At 39.3% G+C, this 22,262-nt stretch overlaps 1 protein-coding gene across 1 annotated transcript in view; it reads right to left on the bottom strand.

Moving 5' to 3' along the window:
• Positions 1-1,864: 1,864 nt before the first annotated feature.
• The window catches only part of LOC139742944 (microphthalmia-associated transcription factor-like), a 50,147-nt gene continuing 29,749 nt past the window's right edge, over positions 1,865-22,262 (bottom strand). The window contains exons 3-8 of the mRNA XM_071653452.1: positions 20,840-21,173; positions 13,608-13,712; positions 11,209-11,398; positions 9,068-9,143; positions 7,490-7,637; positions 1,865-6,866 (exon numbers count right to left, since the gene is read on the bottom strand). Of these exons, the coding sequence (XP_071509553.1) occupies positions 6,339-6,866; positions 7,490-7,637; positions 9,068-9,143; positions 11,209-11,398; positions 13,608-13,712; positions 20,840-21,173 (1,381 nt within the window). The 3' untranslated portion in view covers positions 1,865-6,338. The remainder of the gene's footprint in view (positions 6,867-7,489; positions 7,638-9,067; positions 9,144-11,208; positions 11,399-13,607; positions 13,713-20,839; positions 21,174-22,262) is intronic.

Consider the following 22,262-nt stretch of genomic DNA (forward strand, 5'->3'; position numbering starts at 1 on the left):
GTGAGTGTATATATATATATATATATATATGTAGATACATACACACACACACACACACACACACACACACACACACACACATATATATATATATATATATATATATATATATATATGTCACTTTAATTCATATGTTGATATCAGATTTTCAATATTGCATTTTATCACATGCATTAGTTCCCAAATCCTGCTCGAAACAGTCCCTTTAGCATGTAGGGTAGCACTGAAATGTTGATAATGAGCTGTATTAGAAAAGAGGTGTAAATAGGAAATCATTTTGATGCTTTCAACTTTGTAGTGAACATGTTCTACTTGGGTGTCAAAGATTTAGGCAGAAATTTATGCTTTGTCAGTTTTGAAATGTTCATTGATATCTTTATTTCATGAAGTGACGCACCTCAGTTTTTTGCTTTAAATGTAGTTTGGGAGATTTTGCTCCAAAATTCATATTCTGGAAAATATTGTGCATGCAGATGCAGGCAATAGAATTATAAGTACCTCAAAACGATCATTCTGATTTGGGAAGATATACTAGTAGTTTGTGAAAACATTTAGAATTTTGCATACCAGTAGTCAAATTACCATAATTGGATTGAGAGAGAGAGAAAAAAAAAGGAGTTTGCATCACCAGACTTAACTCTGGATTCTCTGAGCTTTTTGTTGATACCTAATGAATGTTTCCTCATGTTACTGTTCCTCATGCTGCTGTGGGCAACTGTTTTATCCATTGCATATATGTATATATCTGTGTATGTCTCAACATAACACACATAAAGACACAGACACACAGATATGTATACACTGCACCAAATTATAACACAATGTGTAGAGTTATGCATAATGTTTGTTAGACATGTTAACGGTTTGTTTCTGTGTTTTGTTTTTTTCTAAATAATCCAACTCAGTGAGGTATCAGACTTCTTCTTTTTTCAGTTAATGAGGGAGATATTTATGGCAAAGTACCAAAAGAAGAAAAAAATATGTTCCTGAAATTCTTTTCTTTCAAACTTCTAATGAAAAATCTGTTTCTCTGTTATTCCCCACTCATCCTTTTTCTCTACTCAAATTTTTTTTTTCACTTTACACAAAGTTATTTGAGGTTACACACTGATCCATGGATACACCTATTAAAAACAATCTATTCCACCAATCATATATGTGTATATATATATGTGTGTGTTTTTGTGTGTGTGTGTGTGTGTGTGTGTGTGTGTGTGTGTGTGTGTGTGTGTGTGTGCTATCACCACATGACTCACACGCCCATACCACACCATCACACTACGAGCTACACACATAAAAACAGAAATGCACATATCCACTCCCTACCTCTTCATATACATATAGGTGTTGGTTTATTATTTCATTCAGTGTGTATGTTACAGCCACAAAAGAAGAAAAAATAAAGAAAGAATAGGAAACATACAGATCAACAAACATGCTGGGCACAAGAACAAAAGAATCAAACAAAAACAAAACCCTACACAGAATAGTTTTAACAAGTATAGTGTCTAAGGAGTGACAAGGATTAATAGACAGGATTAATGTTCATATCAGTTTTGGTTACATCCAATGTCGGACAAGAAACCATAGTGCAATGACCATACTTGATTATATATGCAAACCATTTTGTCTTTTCCCTCAGTGTTTCTTGCCCTCTTGTTTTTGTGATGAAGTTTTGAAATTGATGCCAGGAAGTGTGCAGCATATCTTATTACATTTGCACGAATTGGGACCATTTTGAGCCAAAACCAACATTCACGACAGACAAGAAGACTCTTTCTAGAAAGGGATATCAATATCACTGCAACAGTCAGATCCTGTTCATTAATTTTTATATATGTTTTTTTTTAATCGAGACTGAACCTTGGTTTTGCTGAGAAGAAACTATCATAATGATGATTAATAATAATAATGATAATAACAGAAATAATAATTGCACAATCACCTTGGAGAAACTCTACATATGAATGACTTTACTACTCAGAGTATTTGTCCCCTTCACCTCTCCTTGAAATCTGTGTTTTTATTCCTTACAGCTTATTATACCATTGACCCTTTACCCAAAGACACTTTACAAAGATACCGTGCTTTCACTCAAACAAATACTACACCAACCACTTCTTCAGGTATACCTGCAAGGAAAAGAGATATCTGTAAAACAAGTAATTTTTGTGTGTACTTTAATTTTGTGAATTTCATTTCTTGTCTACATTATACTGCATTGGATGCCAGTGGCAATTCGCGAAAATTTTATGCTGCGAATATTTGCTTTACAGTACTAGTATGTGTTTTTCGCTTAAGTGAACACTTATCCTCACTTTACGATCACAAAGTGCATTTAATACCATCATGTTGCCCCTCACCCTGGCAGTCTGTAACTACATTTTTAGTGGCATCATTTGTGCTAAACAAAACATTCCCTAAACTTAAAATTGGTAGAATGATGTCCGCAGATATTTATTTTAATTTCCCCAATAATTCTTACAGTATCTTTGCATTTATTGATTAAATCTGAGGAATTGTCGCAATTAAAGATGTCAACTTTGAAATTGCAAAACACCATTCAAACATTTTAGGGTTGTACTGTGGCATTATTTTCATAAATCAAGGTAATACTTGCTAGTGATATCAAAACAATAAATAATGATAATAAGGAAAAAAATACAGTTGAACAAGTAATATCTTCCTAAAGATACTCATTTTCTGAAGTCAATTTATTCATTTAGACCAAAAAAAGTAATTTTTAAAAGATGCATCAAAACATGATAATCTAGAGGGGTAGAACCAGGTAACTAATTACCTGTAAATGTCCGTAGCTATCACTTTCTTCTTCGGGAAGTTTAAAGGAAGCCAAATTAGTTTTCTGGCATGTGTACCTACTTTAAATATTTACGTCAGCACTCTTTTCATGGAAACTGGAGAAGTACATGGATTTGTCATTGCTTGCTAAAAATACAAGAGAGAGAGAGATAGAGAGAGAGAGAAATAATGCTTCAGAGATGAGGCAACAGAGTTGACTATGGTGCCAGTTCTATGCTCTGGACGGTATATCATAACATTACGTAGATGAGACAGAATGGTTGAAAGCATTAAAGACAACTTTACCCCAGCTCTCCACAGTAAGATGCCCCATGCACATAAAATCTGGCCAGGATGTTGTTAATCACGATAAAAGTGAAAGTTAAACTCTCACACATTTGCTATTGCGTGCATGTGCACAAAACACACCAACACTACAAATGAGGGTACATACAAACACAGAAAGTACATTCATATATATATTTTTTTTCCATTATCTTTTTCTTCTTTCACTTTGCAACAGTAACATAATTTCTCAACAGCTCAGAGAAATACAACAGTAAATGTTTCAAATGATAAGTTTTCTTGACTATTTACAGGTAGACTTATTTTGTTTCTTGTCTACACTTCTGTTTCTTTAAAGGGGAAGGGGGTGACCAGCAAAGGACGGCCATTTTCATCCACCACCTTTGCGCTAATCTTCCATCAACCTTGTGACGCGGTGCACCGTATGCGCACACTTTTGTATGTACACAGACTCAATTTTATGTGGTGTTGACTGTTGCAAATGGTGATGACTTACACCACTACAGTGATGACAGTATGACTCCTTTTGAGAATTACTGTCTGGATACAGAGAGAATGCATGCAGGCGTTCATCACACGTGAAGTGCATGTCAGTTTTAATGAAAAAGGAAGACAATCGAAAAGATTGTCTCACTTCTTTAGAATGCCGCCTCAATCCTACTACAAATTATCATTTTGGTCAAACTCCTTTACAGACAGGTGATTTCCATGCATTTTTTTTTTAAAACATGGTTTAAAAAAAGGAAGAAACACCACAATAATCAAAATCAAAATCAAACAGCCATAATAAACCCACTGATACCACAACAACTTTCATATTCTATGCTCATCTGGTTTCTATACCAAATATCTGTTTGGTAAAACAAAAAAGAAAACAAAACAAACATCAGTGGCAGAGAAGAAATGCAAAGAATTACAACAACATGTGTAATAATGCCACACTAACTATGGGCTCTGTTATAATAAGTCAATGTGAAAACACTGAAAACATTAATGAAATAATACCAGGTGCACGCAGTTATGCATACCTCTGTGGCATGTTTTCCTGGAATTTCGTTTTCTACCCACATGGCGTGTCTTTATTTCCTTTTCTGTCATCGCCTTTCTGCAACTTTCTTGCTGATTTTTTTTTCTTTTTTCACCCTTAGAATCCACACAAATATACAATTTGTCATATGCTGTAAAAATAATGATAATCTCTCTCTATATCTGTACAAGCAAATACACGTTTTGTGATAAAATTAGAGCCATTCTTCCTCATCAAAGTCACGCACACGAATATGATCCATCTCCTCAGCACGCAATGTCTGCCGGCATAGACTACAATGTCGCAGTTGACACATTTATGGTCACGAAATGGCAAGTCAAAATGCAATGATTAAAAGCTATTATTTAGAAAATAATAATAATAAATCTGCATGTGCCACAGCAATACATATCAGTCATGGTACAGATATATTGCAGATGATGCTATATGGTCTAGAAATCATGGGAGCTAACACATCCCACCCAATTCTGCCACAGAATCTTCAAGATAAACTGTCACAGAATTCTGCATCCTCACCTAGTGGTAATAAGAAAATTTAAAAAAAATCCAATAAAACAATGTCACATCAAAACTGGCTACGGTGCGCAAAATAAAGGTCATTGCAAAACTTCTACATGATCATGCGAAACAGTGCATTGAGCTCCTGTGGATGCAGTGGGAAAAAAAATTACATTATTCATTTAGTTATGACAAGTGACCCTTTAAAACATGCATGCAATCTGGGTTCTTGTGTTCAGCACCCCTTTAGTAAATTATAACTGAACACACAGCCATTGCTCACTTCATGATCGACTAAACTGCCTTAAAAAACAAAGTGAATGAAAGAAAGCTGACGGAACTCGACCAACATTACACATATGTCATCACATTATTGCATGCATTGAAGGCTTCTTATCACCTTTTGCCTCTAACATCCCTCTAAAGACAATCTATGAACTCGTTGTAACAAAATAGTCCATCCGAGCCACACACTTTTATCACGGCAGAAGTGCAGAATGACGTCGCATGCTTTCATTTACAAAATCAGTGATTTATAGTGTAATATCTTGCATATTTAGACTTCCTCAACCTATCTGGAAGTATACAGTAGACGGTCATATCTCTTTACATCTAATATTCTCTAATTCATTCATAATTACATATCGGAGTTGCGGCAATTACATCCTTCATTAGTCTATCAACTTTTTTAAAAAGTAGTTCTGGATGGATAGTTTGCTGACTGGAAAGCAAAGTGGCATATATCTCAGATGGCAGCGAGAGAGAGAAGTTTGCTTCTCTGGTCTTCATTCACATTTTTTCTTCTCTTTTTTGTTTATCCATTACAGCTCCTATAAATATTTCATAGTACATTGCCTCAGTTCAGACTCCCTTCATTTACGCTACAGCCCAGTCACCTCAAAGTTACAATCCCCTACTGTAATCCATCACCTAAGAAGCCATAGCTATGCAGCGACCAGCACTGCTATTTGGCATGTCTCGCAAATTCCTCTGCGCAAAAAAAAAAGAAAAACAGCACCCCCGTCTTTTCAGGACAATCAACATTATCTACTACAAGGAAAACAAATCCCTATGTTGAAAAACAAAAGACAATAACAAAACTGTAATTACTCACATTCAATAAGAAAGCATGCATCTTTAAAGTTATCTAGATAGAATAGAGAAGAAACTTCACATAGCATATAAGTTGTATGAACTGTGAAAAAAGGCACATGATTTAATCACTGCCCTTTTATAGATAGAGGGCACTGTTCCACTTTTTAAAAATTCATTTATTCTCGATCCATTCGAATGAATAAGAAGTACATAGAAGCTTCGTGACAGTCACAGCTCTTACAGCCATTGGTAATTTGCTGAAGACTTTTAACACGACTACAACATAAACCAGTTATGTTTTGCCACAAAAATTTCTTCTCTCAGCAAACTTTGCTTCCCAATCTCAAACTGTCCATCGCATTACAATTTGCGAACTGTTTTAAAACCAACGATGTCTTGTAGACAGGGTGGCATGCCACCTGCTTCAAAACTTTCGCTGTCTCGCCGACCAGCGGGAGACCACAGTTGTCCCACTCCTCCCTTGCCGTGGGAGTCGGGGAGTGGGGGGAAAGGGTAACGTGGCGGGAGATGTCGATTCATTCACGTCCATGCGTGCTGTGCGCACCTGGGGATCCGACACGCTGTCACAAGGTTACGATAGGAAGTCGGCATGGTGGTGGTGATGCTGGGGCTGCTGAAGGGTCTCGGGCATGTCATCGAGGCTCGTCAAGCTGGAGCGGCGGCTGCTGTGCAGCGAGGTTGCCATGGGAGACTGGGAGAGCAGCGGGTCACCGGAGGGGGAGTCGGCATCGCTGGGCAGGTCATCCATGGTAGGCGTGGCCTCGCCCAGGGCACTGTAGTTGGCAGCGTCAAGCCCGTTTGCATAAGTACTGGCTTGGTTCTGCTGCTCCATGTGTTGCAAGTAGACCTGGTTGTCAGGCTGCAACTGCTGCTGTTGCTGATGCTGCTGCATCTGTTGCTGCTGTTGCTGCTGCTGTTGTTGCTGTTGATGTTGCTGCTGTTGTTGCTGCTGCTGCTGATCTGAGGGGTCAGTCTTGACTTGGAAGTCGATGTCGGAGCCCTGGAGGCGCATGAACTCCGCTGCGATGACCTCTGTCCGTGTGTCTGGACTGAGGGCTGCGGTGCTGATGTTGAAACGCTTGCACTGCATTTCAAGTTCCTGTGAAATCCAGGCACAAAATACGACATGATGGTGGGGTAAGAAAACCTTCCAAGTGTCATATCCAAAAATTACTCTTCTGCATTAACTTTTAATCTTAATATTGACATTTGTAAGTGTTCCCTCCTTCCATCAACTGAAAGCCTTTATACCTTTTTCTCTTCATCTCCTTTAAGTTTCATCTTATTCTAAGGCATTCTCTTCCTTGTATTTTAATTCAATGAAAAGTCTCCATACACTTCTTTTCTCTTCTTCATCTATTCCATAAGTTCACCTTTTCTCCAACTATTCTCTTCCCTACCATTTCGCTTGGAATCTTATCTATTATCCCACCTTTCCCATCACCATTATCATCACCATCATCATTATCATTGCCAGGACAACCATCCTCCAAGCCTGCAACGATGAAAGCTGGAGCAAATTGATTTTCATGTTGATGGTGACCTTAACAGTATGCTGGAGTTAAATCAAACACACTGTTGTATCTACTGATATTCTCACATAGATTTACATCATATGGACAAAAACAAGAAGAAATCTTTTGCTCTCTTCCTCCCTCCTCCCCTCCCCCTGCCATCATCCCTTTTTTTTCCCCTCCTCTGTCCATTACATTCCTTCCTCACCTGTATTCTGAGCATCATCCGGCGGTTGATGGTCTCCAGTTGCTTCTGTCGGTCCTCCACCAGCTTGTAGCGGTTCTTCTCCTTCTGCATCTTGCGGATGTACTCCACGGAAGACTTTAGGATGGTGCCCTTGTTCTGCCTCTGATCACTAATAAATGCACACACAAAGATAACAGACATTTGAGATTCATACGCTTTCTGTCCACTCACCAGGCTTCACTTGATTCTAGCACTTAACCCTTTCTGTGCCAGGGACTTTGGACAGTGTGTACATTGCTATGGAGTTTTCTGTGCTAATCACCACTCAAAGCTCACAAAGGCCTGAATTCACGAAGGTGGTACAAATGAAACCATGGTTTAAACCATGGACAAAAACCATGGAGCGCCAAGTGTCGCATGGAATATAGCGTTACGAAATTGGTCATTTCATCGACAAAATGACCGTTTCGTTAACGAAATCATCATTTCGTGGAGGAAATGTTCATTTAGTTACAAAATGTTGTCATTTTGTCACAAAATAATTATTTCATCGACGGAATGGCTGATTTAGTAATGAAATATTCCATGCGACACTTGGCGCTCCATGGTTTTTGTCCATGGTTTGAACCATGGTTTAAACCATGGTTTCATTTGTACCACCTACTCTATACGCCATCTATTTCACGAGTCTAAATTTTCGCGAATCAGGAATTCGCAATGATTGCACGAGTGGTTAAATTCACGATCGTGGAGTCTTGTACTGAATGGAGAAATGTACACGCATACATCACATCCACATCTGGATCAGAGTCAATATTTTCGTGTGTCTTTAATTTTGCAAATAGCACCCGACTTGCGAAATTTGCGAAAATAAAAACCTCGCGAAATATTTGGCATATACAGTAACCCTTTCTGTGGTAGGACTTCGGACAGTGTGTACAATGCTATGGGGTTTTCTGTGCCATTCAGCACTCAATGCATGTTGAGGCTTAACCTCCCTCATACAGTATGCCATAGCCTCGAAATGCTACTAAGCCTTACACATCATACAGCTGCCAGTGGAAGTGTACCATTTATCAGAAGATCACTTAAAATCTTACCGTTACCGGAGACTGTAAAATGTCTGTGCTTTGATATTTGCCCCTGTGAGTTCCTTTTCTAATCTATTCTATAATCTCTTTTCAATAAAAAGAAGGACCATCACAGATATTCCATGCCTCTCATTCTCTGTCTTCCAGAGTTAGAGCACATTGATTAAATGAGCTTAGTTGTGTGAACAACTTGCTCTGCACTGCAGAGTTGGCATTGCATGAAAACAACTTTTAACAGTATTTCCCAAATTCATATCAATCTGGCATGTTGAAGGCTAAAGTCAAGACACTACACCTAAGACTTTTGAGGCTACTTACAAAAAAAAAAAGACAAATAAATATATAGGTCTTTAAATCACAATCACTTTTCTGATGATGACATATGTGTACAATTACATTTGCAACCATAGCTTGATACAAGATGCATGCACTTAAAATATGTATGGGTATACAGGGCTAACAGCTACTTTTTAACAAATAAAGGACCTAAAAATGGTTGAGAACTCACGGATCAATGTGTTTGGGGATGAGGGTACCAAGTTCCTTGATGCGGTCATTGATGTTGAATCTTCTCCTCCTCTCGACTGCAAAAAGAACGTCACAAGAAAGATTTCTCGGTCACTTATGAGCAGTACAATGCCAAAGTACACAAATACAACTCAATTCACATGTTGCAAACTCTTGAGTGAGTCTGTTTACAAGAGTATCTCCTAAAATAATGCAACAGGGCCCCGTTGCATGAAAGATTAGATCAAACATACAGTGAATGTCAGATTATCAATCATGAGTCACTGAATGCTCAATTCTGATTGGCTGACAACTGATTAACATTATGTACCTTTGATTCTCTGACTAATATTTGATTAAATCTTTTTAGGCAACAGGTCCCTGATTACATCATCATACATGTCCAAATTTAGTCATGATTTCTTGGAACAGACAAGGCTGCACTGTGAAATAATTTCTTCACTGTGAGAATTTCATCACAAGGGGCCAAAAAGAAACTAATGTCATCATTACCATTTCCTGTTTGACTATCCCAATATCTCTTACCATTAATAAGACAAGATCCCCTGTATGTCATGAAGTTTGAGGACAAAAATGTCAATGTGATATGTGTTATTATAAAATAGGTTCAAGAACATATTCAATCACAAGCACTGAAATGAGTCACATGTGCGCTCTTCATTTTCTTTAATACTAACCTGCACAGGCATGCAAAAAGTGTGCAGTAAAAAAGCATACACACGCTCACTGACAACACAGTGTACATACTGTAGCAGTGCACAGTCAATCAGTTACAACCAAGCACTCAATCACCTTATTTACTGCTAAAAATTACCAAGTTAATGTTCAGTGTCTCTGAAACACTTCTTCGGACATCTTGGCATTTGAGCAAGTTCCAAGCTGATTGGTACTCTTACTCGTCCACAGGTAATTAACAAATACAGGGGAAACTCGGTATAACGAACACTGCTATAACGAGATATCGGTTATAACGAGGAAATTTTCTCGGTCCCAAATTTCCTTCCACACAAGTCTATGTAAAATGCTACTCTTATAGCGAGATCGGCTATAACGAAATAACTGCTATAACGAGATAAATTTTGTGACTTCCAAACAAAGAAAAACATAGTAAATCAAACCTGCTATAGCGAGGTAAAGCAAAATGCCTTCGGTAAAGCTTTACTTCGCCTGTGCTATCATCTTCTGAGATTGTAAAGCTTGATGCGCCAAAAACTGTCTTGTACACACATAATCATTTTCTTCAGTGCACTCCAGCTAGCACTGCATGTTGTACGTGTAAAGTGTGTGTGCACGCACACTGATACATGCAGAAAACGTGGTGGGACGGCCATATGTATACATGACATCATCATGACGTTTAGCAGGTGTGAGGCAATCTGATGCTGTGATTGGCCTTCTACTTAGGGAATTCCCCGTCTTCACACACACGCAGTCATAATGTACATACAGAATGTGTCACATACACACACAGCATTGTGCAGACCATATTCAAGCTTTCCACACAACACACACCCATACGATAACCACATACCAATCCACAGACGATCTTGATACAATCGCAAGCTATATATATTTACAAATTCAAACACCTACAATTAATAAGAAACATATTCTTGATATTGGATTTCCTTGGCGAAAAACATCTTCTTACCCATAAAGGTGAGTAATTCCCTCACACACAATATCAAGTTATCAGTATTGATTGAAATATGATGGGTAGTCCCACATGTGCAAATTAATGTCATTATTTTATGCCTTCTTTTATGTCTACTGATATAACGAGATATCGGCTATAACGAGGAAAATGACTCGGTCCCGAACATCTCGTTATATCGAGTTTCCACTGTAGTTCATAGGCCCATTTTATAAAACATATAATGCACAGGTTTAAGTTTGTGACATTCACAGAGATGCAGCTCACTCTTGGGTATGTCATTCTCAATGTCATGCAATCTATGCACTCAGCTGTGCCTCCGCATGCTGACAGCATTGTAAGTGCCCTCAAGTGTGCTACTACATCTCCACTAACGCACTCTCACCTGTGCATAATTTGTATACTGTATCTAGTGTGGTCCAATCTCTACCTTTCTATCTCTACTCTTTGTCCGTCTCTATACTCACTCATGTTGTGGTTGTCTTTCTTCTGCCGCTCCTTGGCGATGGCGCGGGCCTGCTCCTCGGAGAGCGGCACCGGCTCCTGCTTGACCTTCGTCAGCTCCGGCGGGCACGAGGAGGACTGCTGGTTGGTCATGAAGGGCGCCATCTTGTTGTTGCTGAACGGCGAGTCTGGGAAGTTGTGTGTCACAGGCATCTAGAGGAAGGAGCAAGATGGTGGACGGAACGAACATGTCAATACTCTACACTTCTTACACGCACTTGTCAATGTAAATCTGTTTACCAAAATACATGGCATACACCTACACATAGTCTCACATGAAGAGTTACAATCGATACTTTAAAATTCGCAAAATTTTAAAAAAATAAATAAATCAAATGAAAACCTCCAAATGGACAGTCAAACTACCCAGGTTCTGATCTATAATACTGTGCAGGATCATCTATATCAAATAGAAGCTGTAAGACCCTCTACAGCAACCAGCGAATACACTTTGGTTCAAATTACTGCCACATTTTCACAAAGATTCCAAAAGTGAGCTTGGGTCACCCTAAAGGGAAATAGATTAGGTTGAGCGAGTTTCCCCGCCATAACACTGACAAACAATCTCTGTATCAGCCTATGTGTATGTAAGTGAAATTGTTATGACTACCAACTTACTGAAAAAAAGAAAGAACTAATGATAAAATGTAACTAGAGACTTAGGACTTTACGATGCATCTAAAACATGCACTGAAGAGCATGTGCTAGATAGAACAAACTCTAAATGATACCATGTGTGTGTAGATATGTGTAAGGATACACCTTGCAGCAGCACAAGGATGTAACAGTGCTGAGATGTACGTATACCTCTAGGAAGATGCCGCTTCGCCTGCCCAAGGGCCTTGGCATTATTGCCTGAACACGCAGCTAGCACGGCCGACTTTGCAAACTACGAAGGACTTTTACTGGTGCCCACACATCAACTATCATCCGGACATTATACTGTTTATGCAGGTACTTCGCTAATGCTGCTGCTGCTGCAACCATCAATTATGTAAAACACACAAAATGGGCGCAATGAGAAGAAAAAAGACGTGTTACGACCCTTTAAGGTCATGCTGGCTCTACATACAGCTACAGGTGGTATCGGTGTAATCCTGAAGAGTGTTTCAACAGGGTCGAACAGGACTGCACACCTAGTCAGCAGTCGTGTGGACTGGCAACTACACATGTACCTGGAACTATTATGAGTGATTAATCATTAATCACACCAATAATCCCAGATATACATAAGAACCCACCCAAAGATTAAGACCCCTTCCCCCCCCCCCCCTCCCCCCTTCAGCCATACCACTCCTGCCCAAACAGATGGTGGCACGGGGCTTAACACCTTAAAACACTGAATATGTTTGCACAAGCTGTGCTAACTGCATGGTGACTATTGACATAAAAATACTTAATCATGGTTTGGAAATGATAACCAAGATGATTCCGAACATGTAAAAGATACCGGCATGTCAAAAGTTCATTTCTTTTAGTCTTTTCCCCCCCTTCCATAGGCATACACACTTTTTGTAATTCTACTCGGCTGATTCAGCCATTCCTTACACCTGTACGTACTGTAATATTTGGTATTATTCTCATTGTAGTCATGAAATCATTGTTTTTATCATTCTGTATAACTGATGTACAAAGTTCGTGGTTGATATTGAGCCCTTTTCACTTTCTTTGAATACACAAATAAACTACAAAACACTATATTCACGTCACTGGCTTTGCCTATTGCCTTGATCTGTACAAAATGTGTCCATTGGATGTAGAATGTATGGTACAAAGTTCTGTATACGTAAATTGCATCCACAAAAAAAAAGTTACAAGAATTTGTGCTCGTATGTATATCAATTATTTCAATGAACTTTTTTTTTTTTCAAATCAATTAATCATTATTATCATTTTTTTTTTCTTTTAGAAACAAGCCTTACCTTGAATTGGTGTGCCAAAGAGTATTTATGAATGTGGTACTTTAAATCTCATTGAGGAAGGGCTGATTTTGCTACAATACGCATTTCCCATAGACACCTGCACGAGTATGTACCTGGGACTAATGTTTAATGGGTTAAGAGTCTGTTTACATGTCTGAGCATGTACACACTATGCATGTTTGTCTGTGTCTGTGCGAGTTTGTTTGTCTGTGCCTCTGTGTGAGTGAATGTGTATGTGTGTCCGTACATCTGCATAGATATTAAGGTGTGCACATGTGTTGATGTATATTTGCTGACCTGTCTGTATGCATATTTGCTGACCTGTCTGTATGTATGTGTTTGTACATCTGTCTGTCTGTCTGTCTGTGTGCATGTGTGTATGTGTGTGTTTGTGGTGTGCAGGATCTGTACACGTCCTTCCTGTAGACCTGGATGCTTACTGTGCTTGGCATAGAGAGCTTGTTGGGATCTTGCAGGAACTGACTGAGTGAGTCGTCTCCAAGGGTGGACTCCAGATTAATGACCTCATCGAGGATGTCATCCACCTAAAAAAAAACACAAAATAAATTAACAAACAAATCAAATTTAAAAAATATGGAAAATGTATGTGCGAAGAACCCACAAAGATGAGAACTTTGATGGCATTGATGAAGATGCGCAATGTGATACACGAATGGAACAAATCAACGTGCAGTGCAGGCTATCTGAGCGTATAGGATTCCCTGATACAGGAGAAGGCAATATTCGTTGGGACAATACTACATAATTCATGTACATTTTCTGACTTCACAGAGCTTGTTTGTTAAATACTTGTTGGCATAGCATTGTGGGAAAGCAGATATTGGACAGAAAAAAAAAAACTTAAATGGTTATTTACGCGAGTAAAAATGGCTCTTTAAGCAGGCACATCACAAAATGAGAATCTACATCAATACAGTAAAACTTTTATTGCCCACACCATTTCAATATATCGTGTAAGCATGCTGAGCTTTGTGTGAACTAGGAGACTGTTCGAGTCACGGCTTTTCTTTCAAAGACTCCGTACGCATCTTAACACACACAGAATTCCATAACATATATATTGTCTCATATGATTTTTTTTTTCAATGAAAAAGACAGCCACCTTTCATGAATCTTAACCAACAGGTAGAACTCAATTCCTAAACACATACACAATCTTCATCACATCAATCGTCATCACAGATGTTGTACCTAATACATCTCTTGCACACCATACATCCCAACAAACCCTCATCCAGCGCACCTTGAACCAGGACCTATACCACCACCCTCTCTAACAATCAAACGGTACAGGTTCACTCTGATAAAAACACATCATATTCATGCTACACCACACAGCTGCGGTTTTGCAAGCGTACTTACAAAATGGTGCCGGTTGTACCAATTCATCTCCACTCTTGTCACTGCGTGGCCTCGAACCAGAATAATGAAAACAGCAATCCCCTATCCAACCCTATTACAAGCTCCTGTCTCTCCCCCTGTGAGCTGCTTCTAGCAATTAACTACTGGTCACGGTGTCTATACACTTTCGTAGTTTGGCCGCCTTTGGAATAGATCTCGTTATAAATCATTTTAGCACGACATCCTGTTCATTTCTTCTTCCTTTTCCTTCTGTGAGCTCCAAAGTCTTAAACCATACCTTTTTGTCTTTTTCACCACCCCCCCCCCCACAAAAAAAAAAATTATTCAAGATGATAACGGCCCAAGTGATTTGATAAATGTATTTTGCAGCAGTTACCAGCTAACTCCATTTCCAAGTCTTGCGTATCTTGAATACAGTATACAGAGTCAAAAAAGGGCTTTCATTGCTACACTTTGCACATGAGTAGAAACTGGTCACTCGGATTAAGCTTGTTCATTAGACCATAATTGGTAATGTATTCATATTTTATGCATGCCTTGTTCACAAAAGTTGCCCTTCACAAGCATTCTTCTTATACCTGGCCGTGCGCGAAAAAATTAGTCGTGTGAAAATATCCACTTTTACAGTATGAGAAAGGATTGTGGAACTACAAAAATTATTTCAAGAAGAGTAAAAATCTGAGAAAAGTACTCATTGAACAGAGCACACTGTCGCTACCACAAATGCACTCTTTGTAATGAAAACAAAGTAATGAAAACACTAGCATTTTTTAAAAGTACCGTCTTTGCATACTGAATCACACACACACACACACACACACACACACACACACACACACACACACACACACACACATAACTCATATATAATTCTTGACAAGATTTTATTTTGTAGAGGGATAGAATGGAAGTTGTACACCAAACATGAACATATCCTCTCTTGTTTCAGGGAAAGAAATTTGCATAATATACATGTATGTACAATACATTATGTCTTTTTTTCCTCATCAAGGTACCGGTAATCTCCTTGGTATAGTCGGCAATAAATATGGGCGGGGTGACAAACTGGGCGTCCTGCCTGACCGCTCAAATGGAACAGCCACCAGTGCATCGTGATTTAGTGAATCTTATGCCCTTCGGCTCGGATGAGCACAATATCTGGCTGGTCAGTGAGCATTTTCTCTCTTCTCCTGAACCAAAAAAATATATATATAAATGGTGTCGGAGGCCTGGGGATGGTCGCGCCACCACCACGCACAGCGCTCACTCGGTAAATACCCTGGAATGAATAGCAGGGGAGGGCTCTGGCGGGTGCATGATGCATGAGCGCAGTTCTGCGCAGTTCCGGACATCATCCGGTCGTCCCAAGATGACTGCATGGAATTCCTTGGCCCCAATTTAACATTTTTCATGCCAGAAATGGAATGTGGCCAGGATGTTAACCTCGTGAGTTGTGCAGCAAAGTAATCCTTTCCTGTTTAAAAGATGTCCTTTTCTCCTCTCCCCCAAAGATTCTGTAAATGAGAGCTACTAATCATGCAGAAAAGTTTTGATTCAATAATTTTCTGCCTCTCAATCTGGTCATAATAAAGATGAGAGTAAGTCCTTCAATCACTCCTTTCTCTCTTTTGAAGGCTCCCAGTATCTTCCGGTTGTCTCAAGACCATTTCACTAAATTCCCTGGCTTGAAGTTAGATTACAGCAGTTAGGACAAAGTTTCATAGCATGTTTATCTCAAATGTTATCGAGCAAATAATCTCTTCCTGTTTAGATCGAATCAAGAAATCTTAACCTTTAACAAACAAAAAAACAACGAACAAATACAAAAACAAAAGGAAAAGATAAACATCTCTACCACCCCCGATATCCTTTAAAATTTGACTCTGTGCAACCCAAGTTTAAAGCTGAGATATCTTCACTCAGATTACTTGACAAATACAGCAAGCATTGAATTGACCAGTGTTTTAGTAGTTGCCATAGCAAAAGAAATCATGGGCATATAAACTGCAGCAGGATTTGAAACCACGACCTCCTCAGAACCAGACAGGCACTCTTTCCACTAGACCACCGAGCTTCCGCCTGACAGCCAGTGCTGGTTCTAATCCTTACAGCATGCAGCGGGTACTATGTAATTACCAAAATTTATGTAATCATTGCATCATACTGTCTATATTGCAAATAGTTGACATATTGCTCTACATCAATGTAAATATGGTTCATACAAGGTTTGAATCCTACTCGAGTATGCATGCCCATGATTTCTTTTGTCATGATTTAACTATTAAAAATTTGGTGCTTAATAACATCGATGTAGGACAATTTGTCAATCAGTTGCAATAAAAAAAAAACTTGACGAAGGAATTTAATCAAATTGAATCTTAACTGTGGTCAGGAAACAAGTACTGCAAAACGAGGAATATTCGCGTGCATTTTGATTTCGTGAATTTCGCGAGCGGCAACATTCGCGAAATTAAAATGCACGCAAAAGTTCTTACCTACACAATATGCATTGGATGCCAGTGGTAAGTCGGAAAAATTTCATGCTGCGAGAAAGGCCGTCGGCCTCAATTCGCAAAATTTCATGCCGTGAATATATCGTATTTTACAGTATACTCTATGAAATAAACAAATACATCGCCCTATAACGTGTTATGCCCTATACAGCTTGCTGGTCACACTGGATTCAATCTTTTCGCAGAGAAAATTTGCACTAAAACTTCACATGACAGCAAAATGCCAATCACTGGCAATTTATATGTTCCCACACAAAGGAGTAGAACACATCTGGGCAAATTTGGGGGAGATTTACCAATTTTATTTTTGAATTATTGTTTGTGCATGGTACAGTATGTAACCTATTTCCTTACAAGACTGATAGTTGCAAATCAAGTTGCACGTCATGAACGACAGCCTAACGAATGTTACGTGAAAAAAAAAAAAACTTCAGGGACTGCTTTCATGCTGAATAAAGAGAAGAAAAATCCCATCACTATCTGCAGAAAACAGCAAAAATTAATATGAATAGATGCTCCTGTGATGTATCATCATAGATGGAGGGTGAAAAAAAAAGAAGGAAAAATCAGATGAGCAATACGAGTGAGGTTGAGATATATCTATTTTACTTGGTCAAAGATGAGGCAAGCTAATCTGAAATTTAATGAGTATTGTACATCTTGATAAAAAAAAAAATCCAATGGAGCTAAATGCGTGGTAAGGGGGGTCAGTGACTTTTGTTTGAAGCGGTGACCAGAAAATCCCATGCAGAGAAAGGAAGGCCATCCTTTCATGATCTCAATTAGGTTTGACGGTATTCATCTATCCCCTTAATTAGCTGATGCTTCACTGCCAGTCTGTGGAAATGCTGCTATGAATTTAAATGAGAAAAAAACAAACAAAAACCTGCCCCATTGTACATCTAAACAATGGCAGCCAGCCAGCATGAAACCAATGGGGTTTCGTGAGCATCTTCTTTTCTGATTCCCTACCAGACAGTGCATGTCTACACGGACGATGGATCGTTACACAAGTCGGGGAGACTGCACGCTCACTGCCGCGACCTTCAAGGGACTGATATTCACTATGATACAGTATTTACTGGCGATAAGGTCGCAGTGTTGTATAAAGAGCAGCTTTGATTATTATTATTATTATCATTCTTTGATACAGTAGGATTTTATGCCGATCAGAACTCTCTCCACTTTTTCTGAATTTACTGTTTTATAGCATGGTCTTATCGCAGGCAAATACAGTACACTCCAACACCTTGGATTTTGAGGGGGTAGGGTCAAATGAAAACCTTATCCCATCCTTACGATCTGCATTATCAATCACTAAAAGTACAGGATAAAGATTATAGCAGGTTTTCTTTTTTTTGTTGTTAAGACTCCACACTCCATGGCAAAAGTATCGGCCAGACTAATTCTCGATTTACCAGAAACGGAGTAAGAAAAGAAAAAGAAGTACAAAGTGGAAGGAAGTGGGAGTCATCGAGAGAATAGTCTGTATTTTAATGACAGGAACGCATCGAACAGGCATTACCCGAAAGGGAAAGTACGTTCAGTAAGAGAGAGAAAAGAGGGAGGATAGGATAACCATCGAGACTTTGCGTTCAGAAGCCAAGAAACTCGATGCACGTAGCTTTCCCTTTGCACATAGTGCGTGTTCACACTTGGTCAAGGCAGCAAAGCTAATTACGGGTCAGGGTCCACGCAAGATTTAAAAAAGAAAAAGATAAAAAACAAGAAGAAACTGAGGGGCCTTCAAGAACCCCTGTCTGTCTCACAACTCTATTTTAATTTCTCCTGCATGCATAGTTTCCTCTGTAAGGGCTGGTAGTTTATCTCAATGTAGCATGCAGCTGCTCAAATTATGGTATCAAAAAAACAATCCTGTGGTTTTTCCAAAGTTCATATGTACACGTATATAGAAAACTATAATTCATTTGAGACATTACAGATCTTAAACATTTTGGGCAGCAATTACATTAACCTAATAATGTATTAGAAGAAATTACGACCCCAAAAGCGCTTTACAGAAAAATGAGAAGTAGGAACAAGGTGAGCTACTAGTGGCTTTTACTCCAAAGGGAAATATACAATATTAGGCCAATGATAGTCGGACATGGCCAATAATTCATCAATATATCAAAAGGATGTGTATGCAGACATGAGTATATCAATTTTCAAATAAGAATTATAAATGCCCTTGAAAAGTAGACATTAATTGTGATTAGAGAAAACACAACTGGGGAAATCCTAGCAGACATAGCAATATAAGCTGTCAATCGGAAAGAGGGGGTGGATAGGAAATCTAAGGTATATTTATTAAGAAAGTGTTCCATAAACTTGAAATTTGCATGAAGATGCATTCGCTATGTACAGATGAGAAAGCCCATAATGAAGATTGATGTCCGTAAGGTTAACTCTAATAAGCTAATGAGAGGCAATAAAATGATAGAAACGAATTACCTTCCACTCCCTCATCTTTAGTGATGTCCCTCTCGCAGACTGTTCCCTCTTTGGCTCGTTCTAGCCCTAAAAGAACACTTTGGACGATTCTAGACCACAAAACATTGCCTTCTGCCGGGCCCAGACCAAATCCTATCTGGTTCCTGCAGCCAAACACCACTCATAATCAGGCTTCATTGCACATTTTCGGGCAGCATCAAGTAGCAAACTGTAAAATGGCTGCTATTCTCTCGCATTATACTCCCGAGGATATTCCACTGACAGTGGTCTTTGACCGCACAAAGATCCTTGATTCAGAATCCAGAGTCTACAACTATAGGCAAACAGTTCAATGTTTTAATTCTGTACCGCGCACAACGTATGCACACTCCAGCTTTATCCTTGGCAGTGTTTGGCAAATTTCCTCCCCCAAGATAATGAGGTCATGCCATCCAAGGTAATTTGTATGTGTGGATGAACAGAACAAACAGTCATGGATCACAAACATGCATGCACACATACACACACACACACACACACACACACACACACACACACTCACACACATATGATTTGACCCTAGAGATGGCCTACACTTAAAAGTATGTAAATAATCAGTGCCAATGACCCGATATAATCAGCAGGCTACCATCAAATGACCTCTGTGTGAGATGGCAGGATTCCAAACAACCAGAGTCTTCATCAACTGGTAAGATAAGAATTTCCATTAAACCATAACCCTTTGCAGACTAGTCCCAAGTATTTTCCGCATGGGGTCCATGGGGAAATACGTGTTGTAGAAAAATCAGTCCATCTTCAATGGGTTAAACAGGGTATAGCTGACTGATGCTATACTGCAGACTGCATACAATCAAACATGGATTCTACCAAAGATTAGATTGAAAGTTGTGATATTGCCGGACTTGCCCAATGAAAATGGCCCATCGAGGTCTTTGGACAGACCCTAACACTAGCATGATTTCTAAAGCTCCTGCACGAGCTACTTCACCTTCGTGCTTAATTCATCTCCTGCATGTTCAAGCAAAAAAGCACAGAGATGTGAGAGAAATGAAACATGGGTACGTGGATACAGAGATGAAAGACGGCGAGAGGGAAGAGGGGTATGAGAGAGGAAGAGCCAGAGAGATCGAAGAACCAAAAAAACTCAAAAAGAAAGGGAGAAGATGAAAGAGAAAGGAGGGGGAAAGAAAACTCCCCCATTCCCTCCTCCCTTAGTAAAGTGAAAAAGTGATGAAAAAAGAAGATAACATCGGAAAGAATGAACACACATAAAGAGAAAGAGAGACAGAGAGAGAGGATAATGAAGAAGAACAGATTCTCACCTCTTGCGATGTCGACATGGGGCTGTTCGGGACGCTGGACTGGGAGCCACTGATGCGCCGGTTGGAAGGCGAGTGGGAGTTGGCGGGCATCATCCCCAGCATGTGAGGGTTGGGCTTGTTCTGGTTGGAGAGGTACTGCTCCACCTGCCGCCGCTGGTTCTGCTGCAGATGGAAGCGGGTGGGGTTCTCCAGCTTGGTGTTAACCTGCAAGGGTAGCGGGGAGGGTGGAGGAGTGAGAGGGACGGATGGATGGATGGAAGGATGATTGGATAGACGCAGAGGAACAGAAAAAAAAAGGGGGTGGGGCAGAGAGAGAACACAGAAATGGATACTCCTGGTTAGTAAACTTACATATAGAACACAGTGATGCATTCAGAATAACCTGTAAAGTGAGCACAAGTGGAAAGTCACACAAATTTTTCAAATACCATCAGGCATCTCTGCAAAGGACCATGAAGGCGATATGTACACCTGTGTGCAATTTGCATTTACTCATTTTGTTTATGGTCACAGACATGACTTCAAGTATCTAAATTTTGAATTTCAATCCGAGATACAAATGGCATTGTTGCTTTACATGAAGTTATTACATGAATGCAAACTGACAATGCACTTGAACACTGAAAGAGAAAATTTGTAAAACGTTGACATTCTGTAAAGGAAGGTAAACAGTGAGATTAGTGTACGTGTGCAAGGAAATTTGTAATGCTACATCAAACACTTATGGACTGTTGTTTTTCGCGTTGGACTGACAAGGAGCACATAAAAACCTGTTCAAGTAACAAGAAAGGACAAAGGATAAGGAGGAAAAAGGCTCTGGATTAGAGACGGCCATGAAATCAGCAATAACTCTGGACACGGAACACTGACTGAAGTCCTGAAAACAGAATTGAGGGAGGTATTAGGGCTAGAAGATACGACAACCAAGTGTACCATTACCTTCATGACTTGAAGTCAAGACCAGTAACTGGACGATGAATTGGGCATCTCTGCTATTTATGAATATTGAGGGCTTTACTTTACCCCCCCCCCCCCCTCCAAAAGGGAAAGAAATGAGGGGAAAAAATAAAGGGGGATAACAGAATTCCTCGAAAAGTGACTATTTCATATTACCAGTTAACCCAAAAAATCCCACTTCAATATAATGTATCCAGTATTAGTGTTTACTTCCTTTCAGTATAACATATGAGTATTTCATGATATTAAAATTCGTAGTGGATGTAAACTTTCCCTTCCTAATCACCCAATCATAACAACATGTGGATCACTTCCGGTTTCCTATTTTTCCCCTCTTGAAAACGAAAGTGAAAAGATAGATGAACCTTCCCCCCGCTGAGATAACGGAAGTATCTAGAGTGATCCTGAACAGCAACACAGTGAAAGTACAATTGCACTTTTCTCTTCAGTATGGGGTGTGGTAGGG

Source organism: Diadema antillarum, unplaced genomic scaffold (assembly GCF_040938485.1).
Source record: "Diadema antillarum isolate AM-2024a unplaced genomic scaffold, OU_Dant_1.0 seq00001039_RagTag, whole genome shotgun sequence".
NCBI classification, from domain to species: domain Eukaryota; kingdom Metazoa; phylum Echinodermata; class Echinoidea; order Diadematoida; family Diadematidae; genus Diadema; species Diadema antillarum.